The sequence below is a fragment of the Coregonus clupeaformis genome, chromosome 33 (assembly GCF_020615455.1).
Source record: "Coregonus clupeaformis isolate EN_2021a chromosome 33, ASM2061545v1, whole genome shotgun sequence".
Taxonomy (NCBI): Eukaryota; Metazoa; Chordata; class Actinopteri; order Salmoniformes; family Salmonidae; genus Coregonus; species Coregonus clupeaformis.
In genome coordinates, this window is record NC_059224.1 from 16,974,495 (window position 1) to 16,992,161 (window position 17,667).

Here is a 17,667-nt window from a genome sequence, read left to right on the forward strand (position 1 = left end):
CCAGCAGAGATAGGTGGGATGGGCTGAGGGAAACTGAGGGTTGGGATGTGGAACTGGAGACAAGTGGGCGGGGGATAGAATGACGGTCAAAGATGAAAGTCAAAAATAAAGTCAAAATAAACCCCCAAAAAGTATGTTTGAATGACGCTGAGGTTTTTTCGGATGGCAGCTCTCGGGGTACTGTGGGGGGATCTTGGAGGGTTGGTGGCCTGGCGGTTGGGAGCTTGGGCCGATTTGACTTGGTGGGAGATCTGTCGATGTGCCTTTGGGAGGGGCGCTTGACCCTGGTTGCTCCTGTGGGTCGCTCTGGATGGGAGTGTCTGCTAGATGACTGAATGTAATGTAAATGTTGAGCGGCTTCAATGCAGGTAACTTGAATGTTTTAATATTCAATAAAAAATATATATTTAAAAGAGAGGGGTCGGGGGAGAGGGGGAAGAGAAAAAAATTTATGCACTCACTAAATGTAAGTCGCTCTGGATGAGAGCATCTGCTAAATGACTAAAATATCATGTAAATGTAAGAGCTACATGGAGGGGAATTATAATCAGCAGCGTAGTCTGTTTCTAAGTAACCGGAAAACAAAGGTTCATGAATACATTTTGTGTTCTAGAAGAAAAGACAAAAGCTTCTTAGAACATCTAGAGAGCATGCTTGTATGTGTGAAGCGTACGAGGCCCAAGCAAATACCACTCTGCAACTGCAGTCCCATATATCAGCTTCAGTTATGCAACAGTGGAGTGCCACAGTACATATGGAGAGGTGGAAAAGTGACTTTCAGGCCTAGACCCCATTGAGATGCCATAATAATCCACATTCTACAGCAACGTTCTTCACTCTTCCTAGTCCTGGTCCTGGAGAGCTGCAGTAATGTTTGCTCCAATCCCAGCACTGTAATGTATCTGCTGATACGTCTGGTGTTACAGTAGTAATGTATCTGCTGATACGTCTGGTGTTACAGTAGTAATGTATCTGCTGTACATCTGGTGTTACAGTAGTAATGTATCTGCTGTACCTCTGGTGTTACAGTAGTAATGTATCTGCTGTACGTCTGGTGTTACAGTAGTAATGTATCTGCTGTACCTCTGGTGTTACAGTAGTAATGTATCTGCTGATACGTCTGGTGTTACAGTAGTAATGTATCTGCTGTACCTCTGGTGTTACAGTAGTAATGTATCTGCTGATACGTCTGGTGTTACAGTAGTAATGTATCTGCTGTACGTCTGGTGTTACAGTAGTAATGTATCTGCTGATACGTCTGGTGTTACAGTAGTAATGTATCTGCTGTACGTCTGGTGTTACAGTAGTAATGTATCTGCTGATACGTCTGGTGTTACAGTAGTAATGTATCTGCTGATACGTCTGGTGTTACAGTAGTAATGTATCTGCTGTACGTCTGGTGTTACAGTAGTAATGTATCTGCTGATACGTCTGGTGTTACAGTAGTAATGTATCTGCTGTACGTCTGGTGTTACAGTAGTAATGTATCTGCTGATACGTCTGGTGTTACAGTAGTAATGTATCTGCTGATACGTCTGGTGTTACAGTAGTAATGTATCTGCTGATACATCTGGTGTTACAGTAGTAATGTATCTGCTGTACGTCTGGTGTTACAGTAGTAATGTATCTGCTGATACGTCTGGTGTTACAGTAGTAATGTATCTGCTGATACGTCTGGTGTTACAGTAGTAATGTATCTGCTGATACGTCTGGTGTTACAGTAGTAATGTATCTGCTGATACGTCTGGTGTTACAGTAGTAATGTATCTGCTGATACGTCTGGTGTTACAGTAGTAATGTATCTGCTGATACGTCTGGTGTTACAGTAGTAATGTATCTGCTGATGCAAACCCCAGGATGCCCTTATGAAATCCACTTAACCTCCAACACCTCAGTAAACATGCTGTCTGGGAAAATATTGCACACACAAGTAGAAACAGAAACAGTCATGTACTTGGCTGTGATTGGGCAATTATCGTCCTATAATTTAAACAAAATTCTCTACATGACTCGCTATTTAGTTCCATCTAAAGAAGAAGTACATCTTCGAGGGGTATGTGAAAAAACAGTCACAGGATATGTGTCGTGACGAGTGTAGATTCCTAACATCAGTAGAAAAAAAATACAAAAAACTAAAGCGTGTTGTAAGTGATCTGGAAGCTTAAGAACCTCCATTCTTCCTGCCTCTTGGACCTTGTAATAAACCCACCTCTCTTCTCTCTCCCTCCTTCTCCCCTGTCTTTTTCTCTTTGAATTCGGTCATTGAAGAAAATCCCCCTTTTTGTTGTGAGTCTGTGGGGGTATAAGAGTAGACAGCACGGGGACTTAGCCACACACACAATCACACGCACACATACACATTCTCACACACACAACTACTCCTCCTCCGCAGCAGTGACAAATTGATGTTGCGGCACTTTCTCCTTTCTGCAGCCTTCGCATAAAAACGGCCCAACGATGTTTCAGCGCAGAATTCAATTTCACAGTTCAGTTGGGTTGTTGATTACCCTGCCAAATTCAGATTAATACGCGTTTAACTAACATGGATCAGGAGACCCTTGGCTGACAGCCAGCCGCTGGTGCCGCCAACGATAGGGGGTCTGGAGAGTAGCCCCATTCCTCCTGCAGACCACGAGGTGCACCGCCCTCCTCACAGTGATTGATTAAACAAGTCCACGCCGCATAATTATACCGCCATCCCCACACATCTATCCAACCCTCCTCCTACTGTGAGTGTGTGTAGGTGGAGGAGTGTGTGTGTGTGTGTGTGTGTGTGTGTGTGTGTGAGAGAGAGAGAGATTCTACATTTCAAGGTTTCCCCGTTCCTTCCTGCCCCGCCTCTTCCATGTTGTCAGGTTTTCATTAGGTGACTATTCATGTCCTGTCAGAGTGTGTGTTTGGGAGAAGTGTAGGTGTTCAGGGGGAGTGTGTGTTCTGGGGGAGTGTGTGTTCAGGGGAGTGTGTGTTCGGGGTGAGTGTGTGTTCGGGGCCGTGGTGGAGGTAATTTAATTTACTCTGACAGTCAGAGCATCATCTCCTCAGTACTGGAGGCAGCTTGTCTTCACTAGATAGGTTATTAGTCTAGATATTATATATCTCAGCCCTGTACAACCAGGGATGGTTCACAGCTATAATTCAGTGTACTTTTAAAATTTAATTTAGGCAAAGACAGTATTTGGAGTTCTTATCTTCGTATGTATATACTGTATTCTACTGTATTTTAGTCAATGCCACTCCGACATTGCTCGTCCTAATATTTATACAGTGGGGGAAAAAAGTATTTAGTCAGCCACCAATTGTGCAAGTCCTCCCACTTAAAAAGATGAGAGAGGCCTGCAATTTTCATCATAGGTACACGTCAACTATGACAGACCAATTGAGAAAAATAAATCCAGAAAATCACATTGTAGGATTTTTTATGAATTTATTTGCAAATTATGGTGGAAAATAAGTATTTGGTCACCTACAAACAAGCAATATTTCTGGCTCTCACAGACCTGTAACTTCTTCTTTAAGAGGCTCCTCTGTCCTCCACTCGTTACCTGTATTAATGGCACCTGTTTAAACTTGTTATCAGTATAAAGGACACCTGTCCTCAACCTCAAACAGTCACACTCCAAACTCCACTATGGCCAAGACCAAAGAGCTGTCAAAGGACACCAGAAACAAAATTGTAGACCTGCACCAGGCTGGGAAGACTGAATCTGCAATAGGTAAGTAGCTTGGATTGAAGAAATCAACTGTGGGAGCAATTATTAGGACCTGGACGACTTGCCTTAAGGGGGCAATTACTTTTTCACACAGGGGAATTGGGTGTTGCATAACTTTGTTTATGAAATAAATGAAATAAATATGTAATTGTTGTGTTATTTGTTCACTTATGTTCCCTTTATCTAATATTAGGTTTTGGTTGAAGATCTGATAACATTCAGTATCACAAATATGCAAAAGTAGAGAAAATTAGAAAGGGGACAAATACTTTTTCATAGCATTGTACCATGGCTGTCATCCAATCAGCATTCAGGGACACCCAGTTTACAATCAGAATCATTCAATGTAACCTTTCGGATCCATTTTCAATTCAAGCCATATTTGTTTGGATACTCTACTGTAACACTGTAAATATACTGTATAACCAGTGTGGTTAATAACACTGTAAATATACTGCATAACCAGTGTGGTTAATAACACTGTAAATATACTGCATAACCAGTGTGGTTAATAACACTGTAAATATACTGTATAACCAGTGTGGTTAATAACACTGTAAATATACTGTATAACCAGTGTGGTTAATAACACTGTAAATATACTGTATAACCAGTGTGGTTAATAACACTGTACATTTACTGTATAACCAGTGTGGTTAATAACACTGTAAATATACTGTATAACCAGTGTGGTTAATAACACTGTAAATATACTGCATAACCAGTGTGGTTAATAACACTGTAAATATACTGTATAACCAGTGTGGTTAATAATAACACTGTAAATATACTGTATAACCAGTGTGGTTAATAACACTGTAAATATACTACATAACCAGTGTGGTTAATAACACTGTACATATACTGCATAACCAGTGTGGTTAATAACACTGTAAATATACTGTATAACCAGTGTGGTTAATAATAACACTGTAAATATACTGTATAAAAAGTGTGGTTAATAACACTGTAAATATACTGTATAACCAGTGTGGTTACTAACACTGTAAATATACTGTATAACCAGTGTGGTTAATAATAACACTGTAAATATACTGTATAACCAGTGTGGTTAATAACACTGTAAATATACTGTATAACCAGTGTGGTTAATAACACTGTAAATATACTGTATAACCAGTGTGGTTAATAACACTGTAAATATACTGCATAACCAGTGTGGTAACTAACACTGTAAATATACTGTATAACCAGTGTGGTTAATAATAACACTGTAAATATACTGTATAACCAGTGTGGTTAATAATAACACTGTAAATATACTGTATAACCAGTGTGGTTAATAATAACACTGTACATATACTGTATAACCAGTGTGGTTAATAATAACACTGTAAATATACTGTATAACCAGTGTGGTTAATAACACTGTAAATACAATGTACCTTAAAGCTGGACGCTCCCCACCTCTGCTTCGTCAACAAAACAAAAACCATAACATCGACCGTGGGGCAGACAGTGGCGCTGTTTCCCCTACTACAGAGTCCATCTTTAACTCCTGGTCTTAATCACCTTTATGCAGGGTCACTGGTGATGCCATAAAACACTTCTAGATTTACTACCTGGTACACTAAAGCTGAAGGGCAGGACCAAGGAGAAGGGAGGGGGACTCAATGACTGACGCACGACCGTATACACACACATCATACTCTTGCTTTCTGTTTGGGATTCCTCTTGTGCAGAAGGCAGAATGCCAGGTCTTACTCACAGTGCATAATGTTTAGTGTCAGGGAGAAAAGTGTCCCTTTGTCACCTCTCTCTCTCCCAGCTAGACCTATGATTCATCACCACTCAGCTGAGTTATGGAGAAACACAAAGAGAGAGAGAGAGAGAGAGAGAGAAAATAGAGCAAGGATGGGCATTGGGTGTGGTTGCAGGGTTTTGCTCCAGCCGAGCAGCAACACACCTGATTCTTCTAATCAAAGTGTTGATCGTTACTGCGTGGTTGGAGCAAAACCCTGCAACCACACTGGGTAACATAGCCCACCCCCCAATAGAGTCTACTATAGCGAGGCTATATTATCTAACTCGTATTGTAAACAAGGCTAAGGAGAAAAACGGTGTGAATCGCTGCCCCAGATCTGGGTGTTCTCTGGCGGTGTGGAGCGCTGCCCCAGATCTGGGTGTTCTCTGGAGGTGTGGAGCACTGCCCCAGATCTGGGTGTTCCCTGGCGGTGTGGAGCGCTGCCCCAGATCTGGGTGTTTTCTGGCGGTGTGGAGCGCTGCCCCAGATCTGGGTGTTCCCTGGCGGTGTGGAGCGCTGACCCAGATCTGGGTGTTCCCTGGCGGTGTGGAGCGCTGCCCCAGATCTGGGTGTTCCCTGGCGGTGTGGAGCGCTGCCCCAGATCTGGGTGTTCCTGGCGGTGTGGAGCGCTGCCCCAGATCTGGGTGTTCCCTGGCGGTGTGGAGCGCTGCCCCAGATCTGGGTGTTCTCTGGTGGTGTGGAGCGCTGCCCCAGATCTGGGTGTTCCCTGGCGGTGTGGAGCGCTGCCCCAGATCTGGGTGTTCCCTGGCGGTGTGGAGCGCTGCCCCAGATCTGGGTGTTCCCTGGCGGTGTGGAGCGCTGCCCCAGATCTGGGTGTTCCCTGGCGGTGTGGAGCGCTGCCCCAGATCTGGGTGTTCTCTGGTGGTGTGGAGCGCTGCCCCAGATCTGGGTGTTCCCTGGCGGTGTGGAGCACTGCCCCAGATCTGGGTGTTCCCTGGCGGTGTGGAGTGCTGCCCCAGATCTGGGTGTTCCCTGGAGGTGTGGAACGCTGCCCCAGATCTGGGTGTTCCCTGGCGGTGTGGAGCGCTGCCCCAGATCTGGGTGTTACCTGGCAGTGTGGAGCGCTGCCCCAGATCTGGGTGTTCCCTGGCGGTGTGGAGTGCTGCCCCAGATCTGGGTGTTCTTTGGTGGTGTGGAGCGCTGCCCCAGATCTGGGTGTTCCCTGGCGGTGTGGAGCACTGCCCCAGATCTGGGTGTTCCCTGGCGGTGTGGAGTGCTGCCCCAGATCTGGGTGTTCCCTGGAGGTGTGGAACGCTGCCCCAGATCTGGGTGTTCCCCTGGCGGTGTGGAGCGCTGCCCCAGATCTGGGTGTTACCTGGCAGTGTGGAGCGCTGCCCCAGATCTGGGTGTTCCCTGGCAGTGTGGAGTGCTGCCCCAGATCTGGGTGTTCCCTGGCGGTGTGGAGTGCTGCCTCAGATCTGGGTGTTCCCTGGAGGTGTGGAGCGCTGCCCCAGATTTGGGTGTTCCCTGGAGGTGTGGAACGCTGCCCCAGATCTGGGTGTTACCTGGCAGTGTGGAGCGCTGCCCCAGATCTGGGTGTTCCCGGGCGGTGTGGAGCGCTGCCCCAGATCTGGGTGTTCCCTGGCGGTGTGGAGCGCTGCCCCAGATCTGGGTGTTCTCTGGTGGTGTGGAGCGCTGCCCCAGATCTGGGTGTTCCCTGGCGGTGTGGAGCACTGCCCCAGATCTGGGTGTTCCCTGGCGGTGTGGAGTGCTGCCCCAGATCTGGGTGTTCCCTGGAGGTGTGGAACGCTGCCCCAGATCTGGGTGTTCCCTGGCGGTGTGGAGCGCTGCCCCAGATCTGGGTGTTTCCTGGCAGTGTGGAGCGCTGCCCCAGATCTGGGTGTTCCCTGGCGGTGTGGAGTGCTGCCCCAGATCTGGGTGTTCTTTGGTGGTGTGGAGCGCTGCCCCAGATCTGGGTGTTCCCTGGCGGTGTGGAGCACTGCCCCAGATCTGGGTGTTCCCTGGCGGTGTGGAGTGCTGCCCCCAGATCTGGGTGTTCCCTGGAGGTGTGGAACGCTGCCCCAGATCTGGGTGTTCCCTGGCGGTGTGGAGCGCTGCCCCCAGATCTGGGTGTTACCTGGCAGTGTGGAGCGCTGCCCCAGATCTGGGTGTTCCCTGGCGGTGTGGAGTGCTGCCCCAGATCTGGGTGTTCCCTGGCGGTGTGGAGTGCTGCCCCAGATCTGGGTGTTCCCTGGAGGTGTGGAACGCTGCCCCAGATCTGGGTGTTCCCTGGCGGTGTGGAGCGCTGCCCCAGATCTGGGTGTTACCTGGCAGTGTGGAGCGCTGCCCCAGATCTGGGTGTTCCCGGGCGGTGTGGAGCGCTGCCCCAGATCTGGGTGTTCCCTGGCGGTGTGGAGCGCTGCCCCAGATCTGGGTGTTCTCTGGCCTAACAGCAGCTGTATGATGGATGCACATGTGCCAGCACCAGATAGCGCAAGCTTCCCTCTTATGCACGAATGAAGTGAGTTCGGGAAAACTCAAAGTATGCATCTTATAAATAGTTTTCACATACACACTTTATATGTCCGAACTCAGAATCAAATAGTCTTCGTAAAAATAACATGGTCACTGTGGTAGAACGTTTATTTTGATTGCCGATTTTCTGCCAATATTTGACATTTAACACAAAAACTGATGAGAGAGAGAACTACCTCTGATTGTTTTACATTCATGATGCAAGTAAGGAGAGGATACTGTTGTTTGGTGAGGTTGTTTTTCCTATATGTTGCATGGCAACCAAGCTTCAATGAAGTTTGCACTGAAAAAGTTTTGCACTTAAATACAAATCACACTTTTGAGCCGGCTGTCATCTTATAAGCTTATTAGAGTATTATTTTAATATTAGCTCATCTAGCTTAAATAGCTTATGTTTTCAGGGTATTGGCTGTCTTTCTAGCACTGTCTCTGTCTGTCTTCCATCTCTTGCAGGGTGATTACGACCGGCAGTCACGGGACGGGAGTCCCCAGGTCCCAGGGTCTGACACGTACCCCCGCGGGCCCCTCAAACTACCTCAGAGTCACAGCAAGCCCTCTGGCTACCCCCCCGGACACCTCCAGTACCCCCCTGTGTTCCACCACTACAAACCCTCCCCCTACCACCACCCACCATCACAGCCCAGCCCGCCATACACCCCACAGGTGGGTCTACCGTGTGCGTGTGTGTGTGCGTGCATGCGACTGTGCATATTTGCACGACTGCATGCATATGTGTGTCCTAAGATATAATCCTATCTTGTTTAGATATTATGATCTACAATTACGTATGACTCTCAGAGAAACAGGTGTAACTGCAAAGATCACCACCGACAGTGCAGTAGAGTCATTAACCGGGTCTCTCCTCCCTCCCTCCTACAGGGGGCATATTCCCAGCCATCGTCCCCCTACATTCCCCCGGGGGCCTACCCCCCTCCTTCCTGGGGCTCCAGTTCAGACGCCCAGCCCTCCAGGGTCTCCCACGAACAGTTCAGGGCCGCCCTGCAGCTCGTCGTCAACCCAGGTAATCACAGAGAAGCCTAAGAAAGAAACACAAGTACATCCCAAATCACAGGAGTTAAAATATACAGTAAGTTCTTCTGCTAGTTTGTAGATAATGAACAGAAGCTTTGTAGATATCTTTCTGAGAGCAGCAAACATTGATCAGCCTCTGATCTGTCCATCTCTGACCCCAGGTGACCCCAGAGAGTACTTGGACAGTTTCATAAAGATTGGCGAGGGCTCGACGGGCATCGTGTGCATTGCCAGTGAGAAGCACAGTGGCAAGCAGGTGGCCGTCAAAAAGATGGACTTGAGGAAACAGCAGAGGAGAGAACTGCTCTTCAACGAGGTGAGAAGTCAAGGGTTAGGGGTTAGGGGTCATGGGTTTGTCTCCGTGGAGACCAAACCATTTTGATACTTTAATAGACTGAAAGATTTAGGTAAGATAGTGTAAGCCTATACATTTAATTAGTCAACATTTCAATTTTCACATGGATGTAGTAGTGCCAGAGTAAAACTATAAAGCAAATGTTTTGCCCCCAGATCAGGCTACCTCACATAAGAGGCTTTTCTGGAACTCAGATGTTTTGATCAGAGCAGTGTGTTAGTGAACCTGATTTAGATGTTCCCAAGGCAACAAGCTGACGTTATTTTGGGTTTGGAAAGGAGTGTGCCAAGCCATTTAGCTCTACTCTACTGTACCATTGCTGCCTGCTATGTAGCAACACTGTAGAGCTGTTACTACTCAGTAGTCAGACACAGTATTTATGTCATGAAGACAGTGAGGGAAGACTTTGTTTGAATAAAGTGGGTGGAATGACTCACAGTATGTTAACAAGGTGTTGACATCAAGCCAAAGCATGAATTATCTTGTCCTTACACATTTTCACACCCACATCAATGATTAATACTAGTGTGTGTGTGTGTGTGCTATTTTGAAGTTTGATGTTATCCTATTAACACCCCAATCTAATCCCTTTTCATTAAGCTTCTATAGCAACATCCACATTGGAAAGAAAGATTGCAGAGCCATTTATTGATTTAATTTGTGGCATAGGCTACCTGCTATTCTATAAAATAACTCTTCAATTAATTCCATCATGAATTTCATCATATATTTCAGACATTGACATTTAGATTCAACCTAGATCTGAGGTTAGGAGTAGAATGTAACCAATAAAAAAAGAATATTTTAAAAGTAAAAAATATGCTTACAAATACCCCCAAATAAGATTACATTATTTACAGTACTATCCTCATTAATTCAAATGTAATCTTAAATCCACGTTTTTGGAGTAGCCTATTGCAAAAGTAACAACTTTGATCTGTGTCCAATACTTATGGAGGGCACTGTAGCCTACATCAGGAGAATAATTTTTCTTGCAAGCTTCATCAGTCGCCAGTTAACAATTCATCAATAGGCGAGAAGATAACTAGGTAAAACTGAACATGAAGGCTAGGCAAACTGTGGTTGAGTCAGCTAGTTAGCTTCGCAGTGTTAGGCCACTACCTAGCTTCCTTCAATTTCATTCTAACATGCATGGCTGTATTTTCATTAACTTTGTCAATGCCTATTGTTTCCAGAAATTATGCACATGTTGTTATTTCTTAACACTGTAATATAATGTCGCCAGCTGATAGCTAGCTACAAATTTAGGATGAAAACCTATGCTAGCTAGTTACGTTAGCTAAACACCTGTATGGAGGAATGAAACATGCCTTTTTAACTGTAAAATATTGATGTAGACATAAAGAATAGACTTCCCTTCAAGTAGATGTTTTTAGTTTGCTTCTAGGACATCAGGCAGGCGATCTACACCAGTGTGAAACTAGCAGGTTTGAGCTAGCTTATCAGAGCTGGTCCTAGGTAAAATGGTGGACCGTTTGCGACGTGATTCGAGCTAGAATTCCTGTCTACTTGAGGATGACATCTTCACTGGTATGGACACCATTAATCGTCCAAACTGTTTTAGTATTTGAATGTTGTATGTTTTACTGTTCTACTCAGGCCCAGTTTCATTGTATGATTCATAATCATGTCCACTCAGTAAAGCGATCTGCCAATCACACCCTATTCTGCAGGTTTGGTGGCCGACATTTTCAATTGATTGGCCACACCTGTTCTTGATTGTTTGGTACTCAGGTAGAGGTAGGCTGTGTAGCGCAGGTAGCCATGCTGTCTGTTTGGTAGAAAGGGTTTTTATTGCATTTTAAAACTTTTAGCATAGTCTACTTTTAGCACACTTTTTACCTCTGTTAAAAATATATAATGTTTAACTCTTAAATAAATATCCTTATTTTTGGGGAAAGAATGAGTCCTTTTGATTAGAAACTTCTGATGCACAGCTAGGTCCGTTTTGTTACTACTGATATATTGTCTGCCTATGATGTAACCTGTGTTTGTTGTTTTGTTTTTAGGTGGTGATCATGAGGGACTATCACCATGAGAACGTGGTTGACATGTACAACAGCTACCTGGTCGGAGACGAACTCTGGGTTGTTATGGAGTTCCTGGAGGGCGGGGCCCTGACGGACATTGTCACTCACACGAGGTAACCAATAATCTGCCACTAAAGTCCATTTACCTCTCTCCCAATGACTACCTAAGCATTAGCTAACATGAGTCTTCAATTCACTGTCTGAAAAAATTGCATTTGGATCATTGTCCCACTAATTCATCTCAGGAAGTGAATAACCAAAGCAGATTCACAATAACATTCCTCAACAACCCCCATCAGATCTGGTTTCAGGGGTTTTAGTTGTTTCTCAAACTTTTCTCTCTCTCTCTCCTCTTGTTTTATTGTCTTCTCCTCAACGCCTCGTCGTTTAGATTAGCACACGTTGTGTCCTTGGTCTTTTTTAATTATAGTCATTTGTGTGGCGTGTGTCAGGGTGTGTGTCAGCATTGTGTGGCGCCGTATTGGGTGATAATAACACGGTTGTGTCAGTGGCGTCCCTGTCGGCGTGAAGTCGTGAGATGGAGAGAAGAGTCTTGGTTAGTTGTGTGAGGAGGTGGTAATCCCTCTTTCGTCCCAATCTCCTACCAGCTGTTTGGATTGTCTTTGCTGGGTGTGTAAGTAACACAGTGGGTCCCATTTACTAAGGAATTGTGTCGATAATAATAAGATTTGGGCTAATCGTAGTGATAAAGTCCACACTTTTGCAATCTGTATATATTCAATATACTTGTACCTACTAACACAAACAAATCCTCATATATCATTTATCCAGAGGGGGATTAGTAATTAGACATCGTAATTTATGTATAATAACAAGCATGTAGCCTACTGTCTATGACAGTGGCACATGCACTTGTGTCATTAACATCATGCATAGCCATCAGAGGACTGTCAGCAACAGGTTTCAGTAATAGAATTCACGTGTTGGCTCAGGTGAATGATACAAATCTATTTCAGTCGACTCTTTTGTTGCCCAAATTACTGATCACTGTGGAGAGCTGTATTGGAGAACACACACACAAACAGTCCCACTGCAGGTGAGTACTCCCCCGAATTTTCTCTCGCTCTCTCTTGCTCTCTCTCCACCCCCCCACCCCCGCCGCTCCCCGTCCAGATTGGTCTCTCTTTGTGTGTCGTGTTCATGTTCCTCAGCCATTTCAATTAGCTACAAATTTCAATGATCCTCAGGAGGCTCAGATAATGGAACTACAGGATGTGTGTGTGGGTATGCGTGTGACGCCCTTGGCATCTTTCACAGCCTCATTAAACAATACACTTTCTTTTTCATTCTCTGTTTGAAATTAATTTACTATTGTGGCAATCATTTGTTTTGGGCGTGTGTCTGTGTGTGTTTGTGGACATGTTTGTATGTATGTGTGTGTGTGGGGGGGGCATGTTTGTGTGTATGTGTGTGTGTGGGCGTGTTTGTGTGTATGTATGTGTGTGTTTGTGGACGTGTTTGTGTTTTTGTGTATGTATGTGTGGGCGTATGTGTGGGAAGCATTCACTCTCCTTTGTCTACACATCAACCTCCCATTCTCTAGATTGTTTTTCCATTCCCTAAAGCCTAATTTATCTATTGTAATTCTCAATGCATACATGTGTGACAATAAAACCTGGCGCAATCTACCATGGGAGGGGTGTCTTTGTGTGTGCGTGTGTGTGTGTGTGTATGTGTGTGTGTGTGTGTGTGTGTGTGTGTGTGTGTGTGTGTGTGTGTGTGCGTGAGTGCGTGTGTGTGTGTGTTGAGAGTTGTTCCTTGTTGTAAGCAAATGGTAAGACAATTGATTCCTGTGGAGTGAGACAGGATAGGGAGGACAGTGCTGGAGGGGCTGCAGGTGTGTGTGTGTGTGTGATGGGGGAGGTTCTCACCAGCTGGAGCTTCATGTTAATGTTCTGTGGAGTTCAGCCAGATGTATTGTTTACCCCCCAGCCCACACACACACACACACACAGACATAGACACACACAGACACACACACACACAGACATAGACACACACAGACACAGACACACACACACACACAGACACAGACACAGACACACAGACACAGACACAGACACACACACACACACACAGACACACACACACACACACACACAGCTACACGGCCATGAAGTTCCAATCTTCTTAGTTCATAGGAACGTCGAGGAGAAACACAATTGCAATATTGTGTGTGTGTGTTGTCTCCTACCGCCATCCTAACCCGTGTGTGTGTGTGTCTGTGTGTGTTTGTTTCAGGATGAATGAGGAGCAGATAGCCACAGTGTGTGTGTTGGTGTTGAGGGCTCTATCGTACCTCCACATACAGGGAGTCATCCACAGAGACATCAAGAGTGATTCTATCCTTCTGACCAGCGATGGACGGGTAAGATTCTGGACTAACTTATTTAATCATGTACAGAATTAACTGGCCTTCTATCATTGTAGGACTCCAGATGTTGGCTTCACTGGTGGGTTGTGCCCACTACCTATTGGGACACAACTAAAGCCTGTATTGTGGTTAGAAACATGGGTTTAGCCATGCATAGTAGAGTAACCATGACAACCAGTTTCTGACATGACGTCAATGACACAATGTTGCATGAAAACACTGCCCTACACCCTCACACTGACCTCTGTGTTACAGTACATGCCTACCTATTTCTGGGCTACTGCCAGTGATGCAGTACAGTACAAGCTCCTCAATTGCCTCTGACTGCAGGACTGGAGAGAGAGGAGAGGAGAAACAATTATTAATTAGCACCTGGTACCTATTAATGAAAGCCTGCCTAATACCTCTTAACGATCTGCTGGGACATGATGGATGGTTGGCTAGTTAATGTCACGACTTCCTCCGAAGCTGCCTCCTCTCCTTGTTTGGGCAGGCTTCGGCGTTCGTCGTCACCGGCCTTCTAGCCACTGCCGCTCCTCATCTCATCATTCCATTTGTTTTGTCTTGTTTATTACACACACCTGGTTCATATCCCCTCATCAGTACCTGTATAAGTGTTACTTCTGCCTCCCTTGTCTTTGTGTGTGATTGTTACTTTGTGGAGGTATCGCTAGCTCAGATGAGCATTTTGTTATTTTTATCGCCGGGAATATTTACCTTGTATGTTTGGTTCCCAGTACGCACTGGGATCATGTTTACGCATTGCCGCTGACTACCTTATTGGGCTGAATAAAGCATATTCCTTCTTCACACTCCTGCGCCTGACTCAGTCCATCCCCTCACCCCAGTTAAGGGATTATAGAAGCAGGATTAGAATGGTTTATACGAAACCTCTTCAACCCACGTTTTCCTTATAATTATTCCATGGACAGAAGTTAAATATTTGAATATTTAGAAAATAAAGTTAAAATTCATACCCAAATATGTTTTCCGAAAAAAGGAAACACACATCCAAAATGTAAAATCAATTAAGATAAAAATCTATCATTTCATATGGGATTGTTGTGTCCAATGTACAAAAGTGGTCCGAAAATTCCCATAGATAACACAGATGATCAACCAAATATGTTTTGTTTCCCACAGATCAAGCTGTCAGACTTTGGCTTCTGTGCCCAAGTGTCCCAAGAGGTGCCCAAGAGGAAGTCTCTGGTGGGCACGCCCTACTGGATGGCACCGGAGGTAATCTCACGGTTACCCTACGGCACGGAGGTAAGGACACACATTGCCAAATATCGCATTAAAAAGTGAGTGAAGTTTATTGTTGTATATAGTGAGCTGTGAAAAAACACAATAATACCATTCACGCTACCTGCTAGGTGGATATCTGGTCGTTGGGCATCATGGTGATAGAGATGATAGATGGGGAGCCCCCATACTTTAACGAACCCCCTCTACAGGCCATGAGGAGGATACGAGACAACCTGCCCCCACGGCTAAAGGAGTCACACAAGGTCAGCAGGGCAAATCTATTTCATGACTGAATTGGCACATTTACAGAAATGTGGATTCATGTCAGTTATCCCCCAAGTCAAATAATTAGTAATGTGTTCCCTCTCTCTCTGTCAGGTATCGTCGGTTCTGAGGGCCTTCCTGGACCTGATGTTGGTTAGAGAGCCGTCTCAGCGAGCCACAGCCCAGGAGTTGCTCCAGCACCCCTTCCTCAAGCTCTCGGGTCCCCCATCCTGCATCGTCCCCCTAATGAGGCACTACCGCCACTGCTGACCTGACCTCCCGCCACCAGGGCGGCGCCCCACACCTTGCCAAACAAACAAACACCCACCTGACCTGAGAGACTACGCCACTAAACAAACGCTCACACCTGTAACCGTGCAGTAGTTTAGCTTGAGGAATTATTTACAAAGAAAAGATTAAAGAAAAATTTGATATCCTCTAGTTTGAGAAACACTATATAAAGTTCAACACTGGAGTATAGGGAAATATACTGTAGGAGTCTCAGTCAGTGGCCAGCTTGCTGCTTGTCCTGGCGCCAAATGCAAACAAGATTAGCCTCTTGGTTTGAACTCTTTCGATTCTCTAGGCTGTTAGACCAGTAGAGATCTGTAGGATGGGTGGTCCTGGTGCAGTTTCCTCTCTTCCTGTCTGTAGAGTTATACTGTAGTAACCATCGACTAGAGCGTAGACGGTGTGAGGTGATTGGCTGAGACTGCCAGGCTGGCCGCCATGTTAAGGGACCCATGAGACATGCCAACCGCCCCGGATATGAGCAGTTGATCTCAGAACGATCAGGAAGCAGCGTTTGGTGCTGATGAGCGTTTGGTGATGTCTGAGTGGGAGCGGTGTGGGTGTGTCTTAGTCTGGCTGGAAGACAGGCTGTTCTCCTATTGGTGGAATAAAACATCGCACTCTTCACTTCTCTCAACTCACACTAATAGTGAAAATGTATTTTAGAGAAATATGTACGTTTTTCTGTACAGTTTTGATAATTTGCAGTATTTTATTGTGTCGTAATTATTGTGATATGGGCAGTATTACATATAAATCAGAGTTTCTGCGAAGATCTTTCTTACTGTTTATAATAATAATAATACATTTTTGATTGAGAATTTAAGATATATCCCAAATAAACCAACTCCTTACTGTTACAAAAATAAACCTGAATATATTTATTATCCCACATTTGTAGACAGAATCTCCATTGAGTTTGTAAAAAAGCTTAACGCCAGAATGTTGTATACTGTTTTAAAGTTTTTATTTATTTTTTTGAATTGAAGGTTTATTTTTTGGTAGCGTGGCCTTTCTTTCTTTTTGTTTTACATTTATAAATATCAACAGCCAGACAGACAGTAATATTGGTTGTATTATACAAGCAATACCCCAAACGTATCTATCATCACCAATGTATTAATCTTTTGACAATGTAATTTAACACAAATCACACGTTGCACTGTTTGAGTGGACTGGCAGGAAGAGTTTATTTGAAACGGAGCCGTTTTCTTTACCCATCATCACACTCCTATAAATTCAAAGGGCACTCATACAAGACTCCTATAGCAATATCTGAGCTTCTCAGTCTGACACAAACAGTGATAAAAGGTCTTATTTTCCACTCTCACACATCCTGGCTGTCATCTGTTTCTTATCGTACCACACACACACGCACACACACACACTGGGACTGTGCCGCTATCTGATTCTCAGTTCTGATTTGACAAGAGAACAATGTAACCCCATATCGTTTTTACCCATCATTCACTGTGATATGTAAATATGAACATGTGTGTGCTTGAGCGTCTGTGTGTGTGTTTGTGTGTGTGAGCTGGCTTATCCTTGACGACTATCTGGGGACTTGAATGAGTACTACTATCCATGGTGTTGCTTGTACAGTGATATTGCATGTGTGTTATCAGTGAAACTGGTTTCGATTAAAAAAGCGAAAACAAAACATTGACAAGTGTAGCATGTTTTTCCACACTCTCACCTATACAAACCCAGGGTCAATATGAGGGCCTTTAAACCCGCAATCAGACTTTTACAGGGTAAATGAATTCAAATACACATTCCTGCATGTAGACATACAGTGGGGGAAAAAAGTATTTAGTCAGCCACCAATTGTGCAAGTTCTCCCACTTAAAAAGATGAGAGAGGCCTGTAATTTTCATCATAGGTACACGTCAACTATGACAGACAAAATGAGGAAAAACAATCCAGAAAATCACATTGTAGGATTTTTTATGAATTTATTTGCAAATTATGGTGGAAAATAAGTATTTGGTCAATAACAAAAGTTTCTCAATACTTTGTTATATACCCTTTGTTAGCAATGACACAGGTCAAACATTTTC

At 44.7% G+C, this 17,667-nt stretch overlaps 1 protein-coding gene across 4 annotated transcripts in view; it reads left to right on the forward strand.

Annotated features, from left to right (window-relative positions):
* Nucleotides 1-17,375, forward strand: part of LOC121548702 (serine/threonine-protein kinase PAK 5-like) — a 98,847-nt gene extending 81,472 nt beyond the window's left edge. For 3 of the 4 annotated variants that reach the window (XM_045210173.1, XM_041860231.2, XM_045210174.1), the window contains 8 exons: nt 8,425-8,634; nt 8,851-8,992; nt 9,165-9,319; nt 11,389-11,522; nt 13,672-13,798; nt 14,948-15,073; nt 15,181-15,315; nt 15,431-17,375. In XM_045210173.1, coding sequence (XP_045066108.1) covers nt 8,425-8,634; nt 8,851-8,992; nt 9,165-9,319; nt 11,389-11,522; nt 13,672-13,798; nt 14,948-15,073; nt 15,181-15,315; nt 15,431-15,586 — 1,185 coding nt within the window. In that variant the 3' untranslated portion in view covers nt 15,587-17,375. The remainder of the gene's footprint in view (nt 1-8,424; nt 8,635-8,850; nt 8,993-9,164; nt 9,320-11,388; nt 11,523-13,671; nt 13,799-14,947; nt 15,074-15,180; nt 15,316-15,430) is intronic. The other variant, XM_041860233.2, reaches the window with a different exon arrangement.
* Nucleotides 17,376-17,667: the final 292 nt, after the last annotated feature.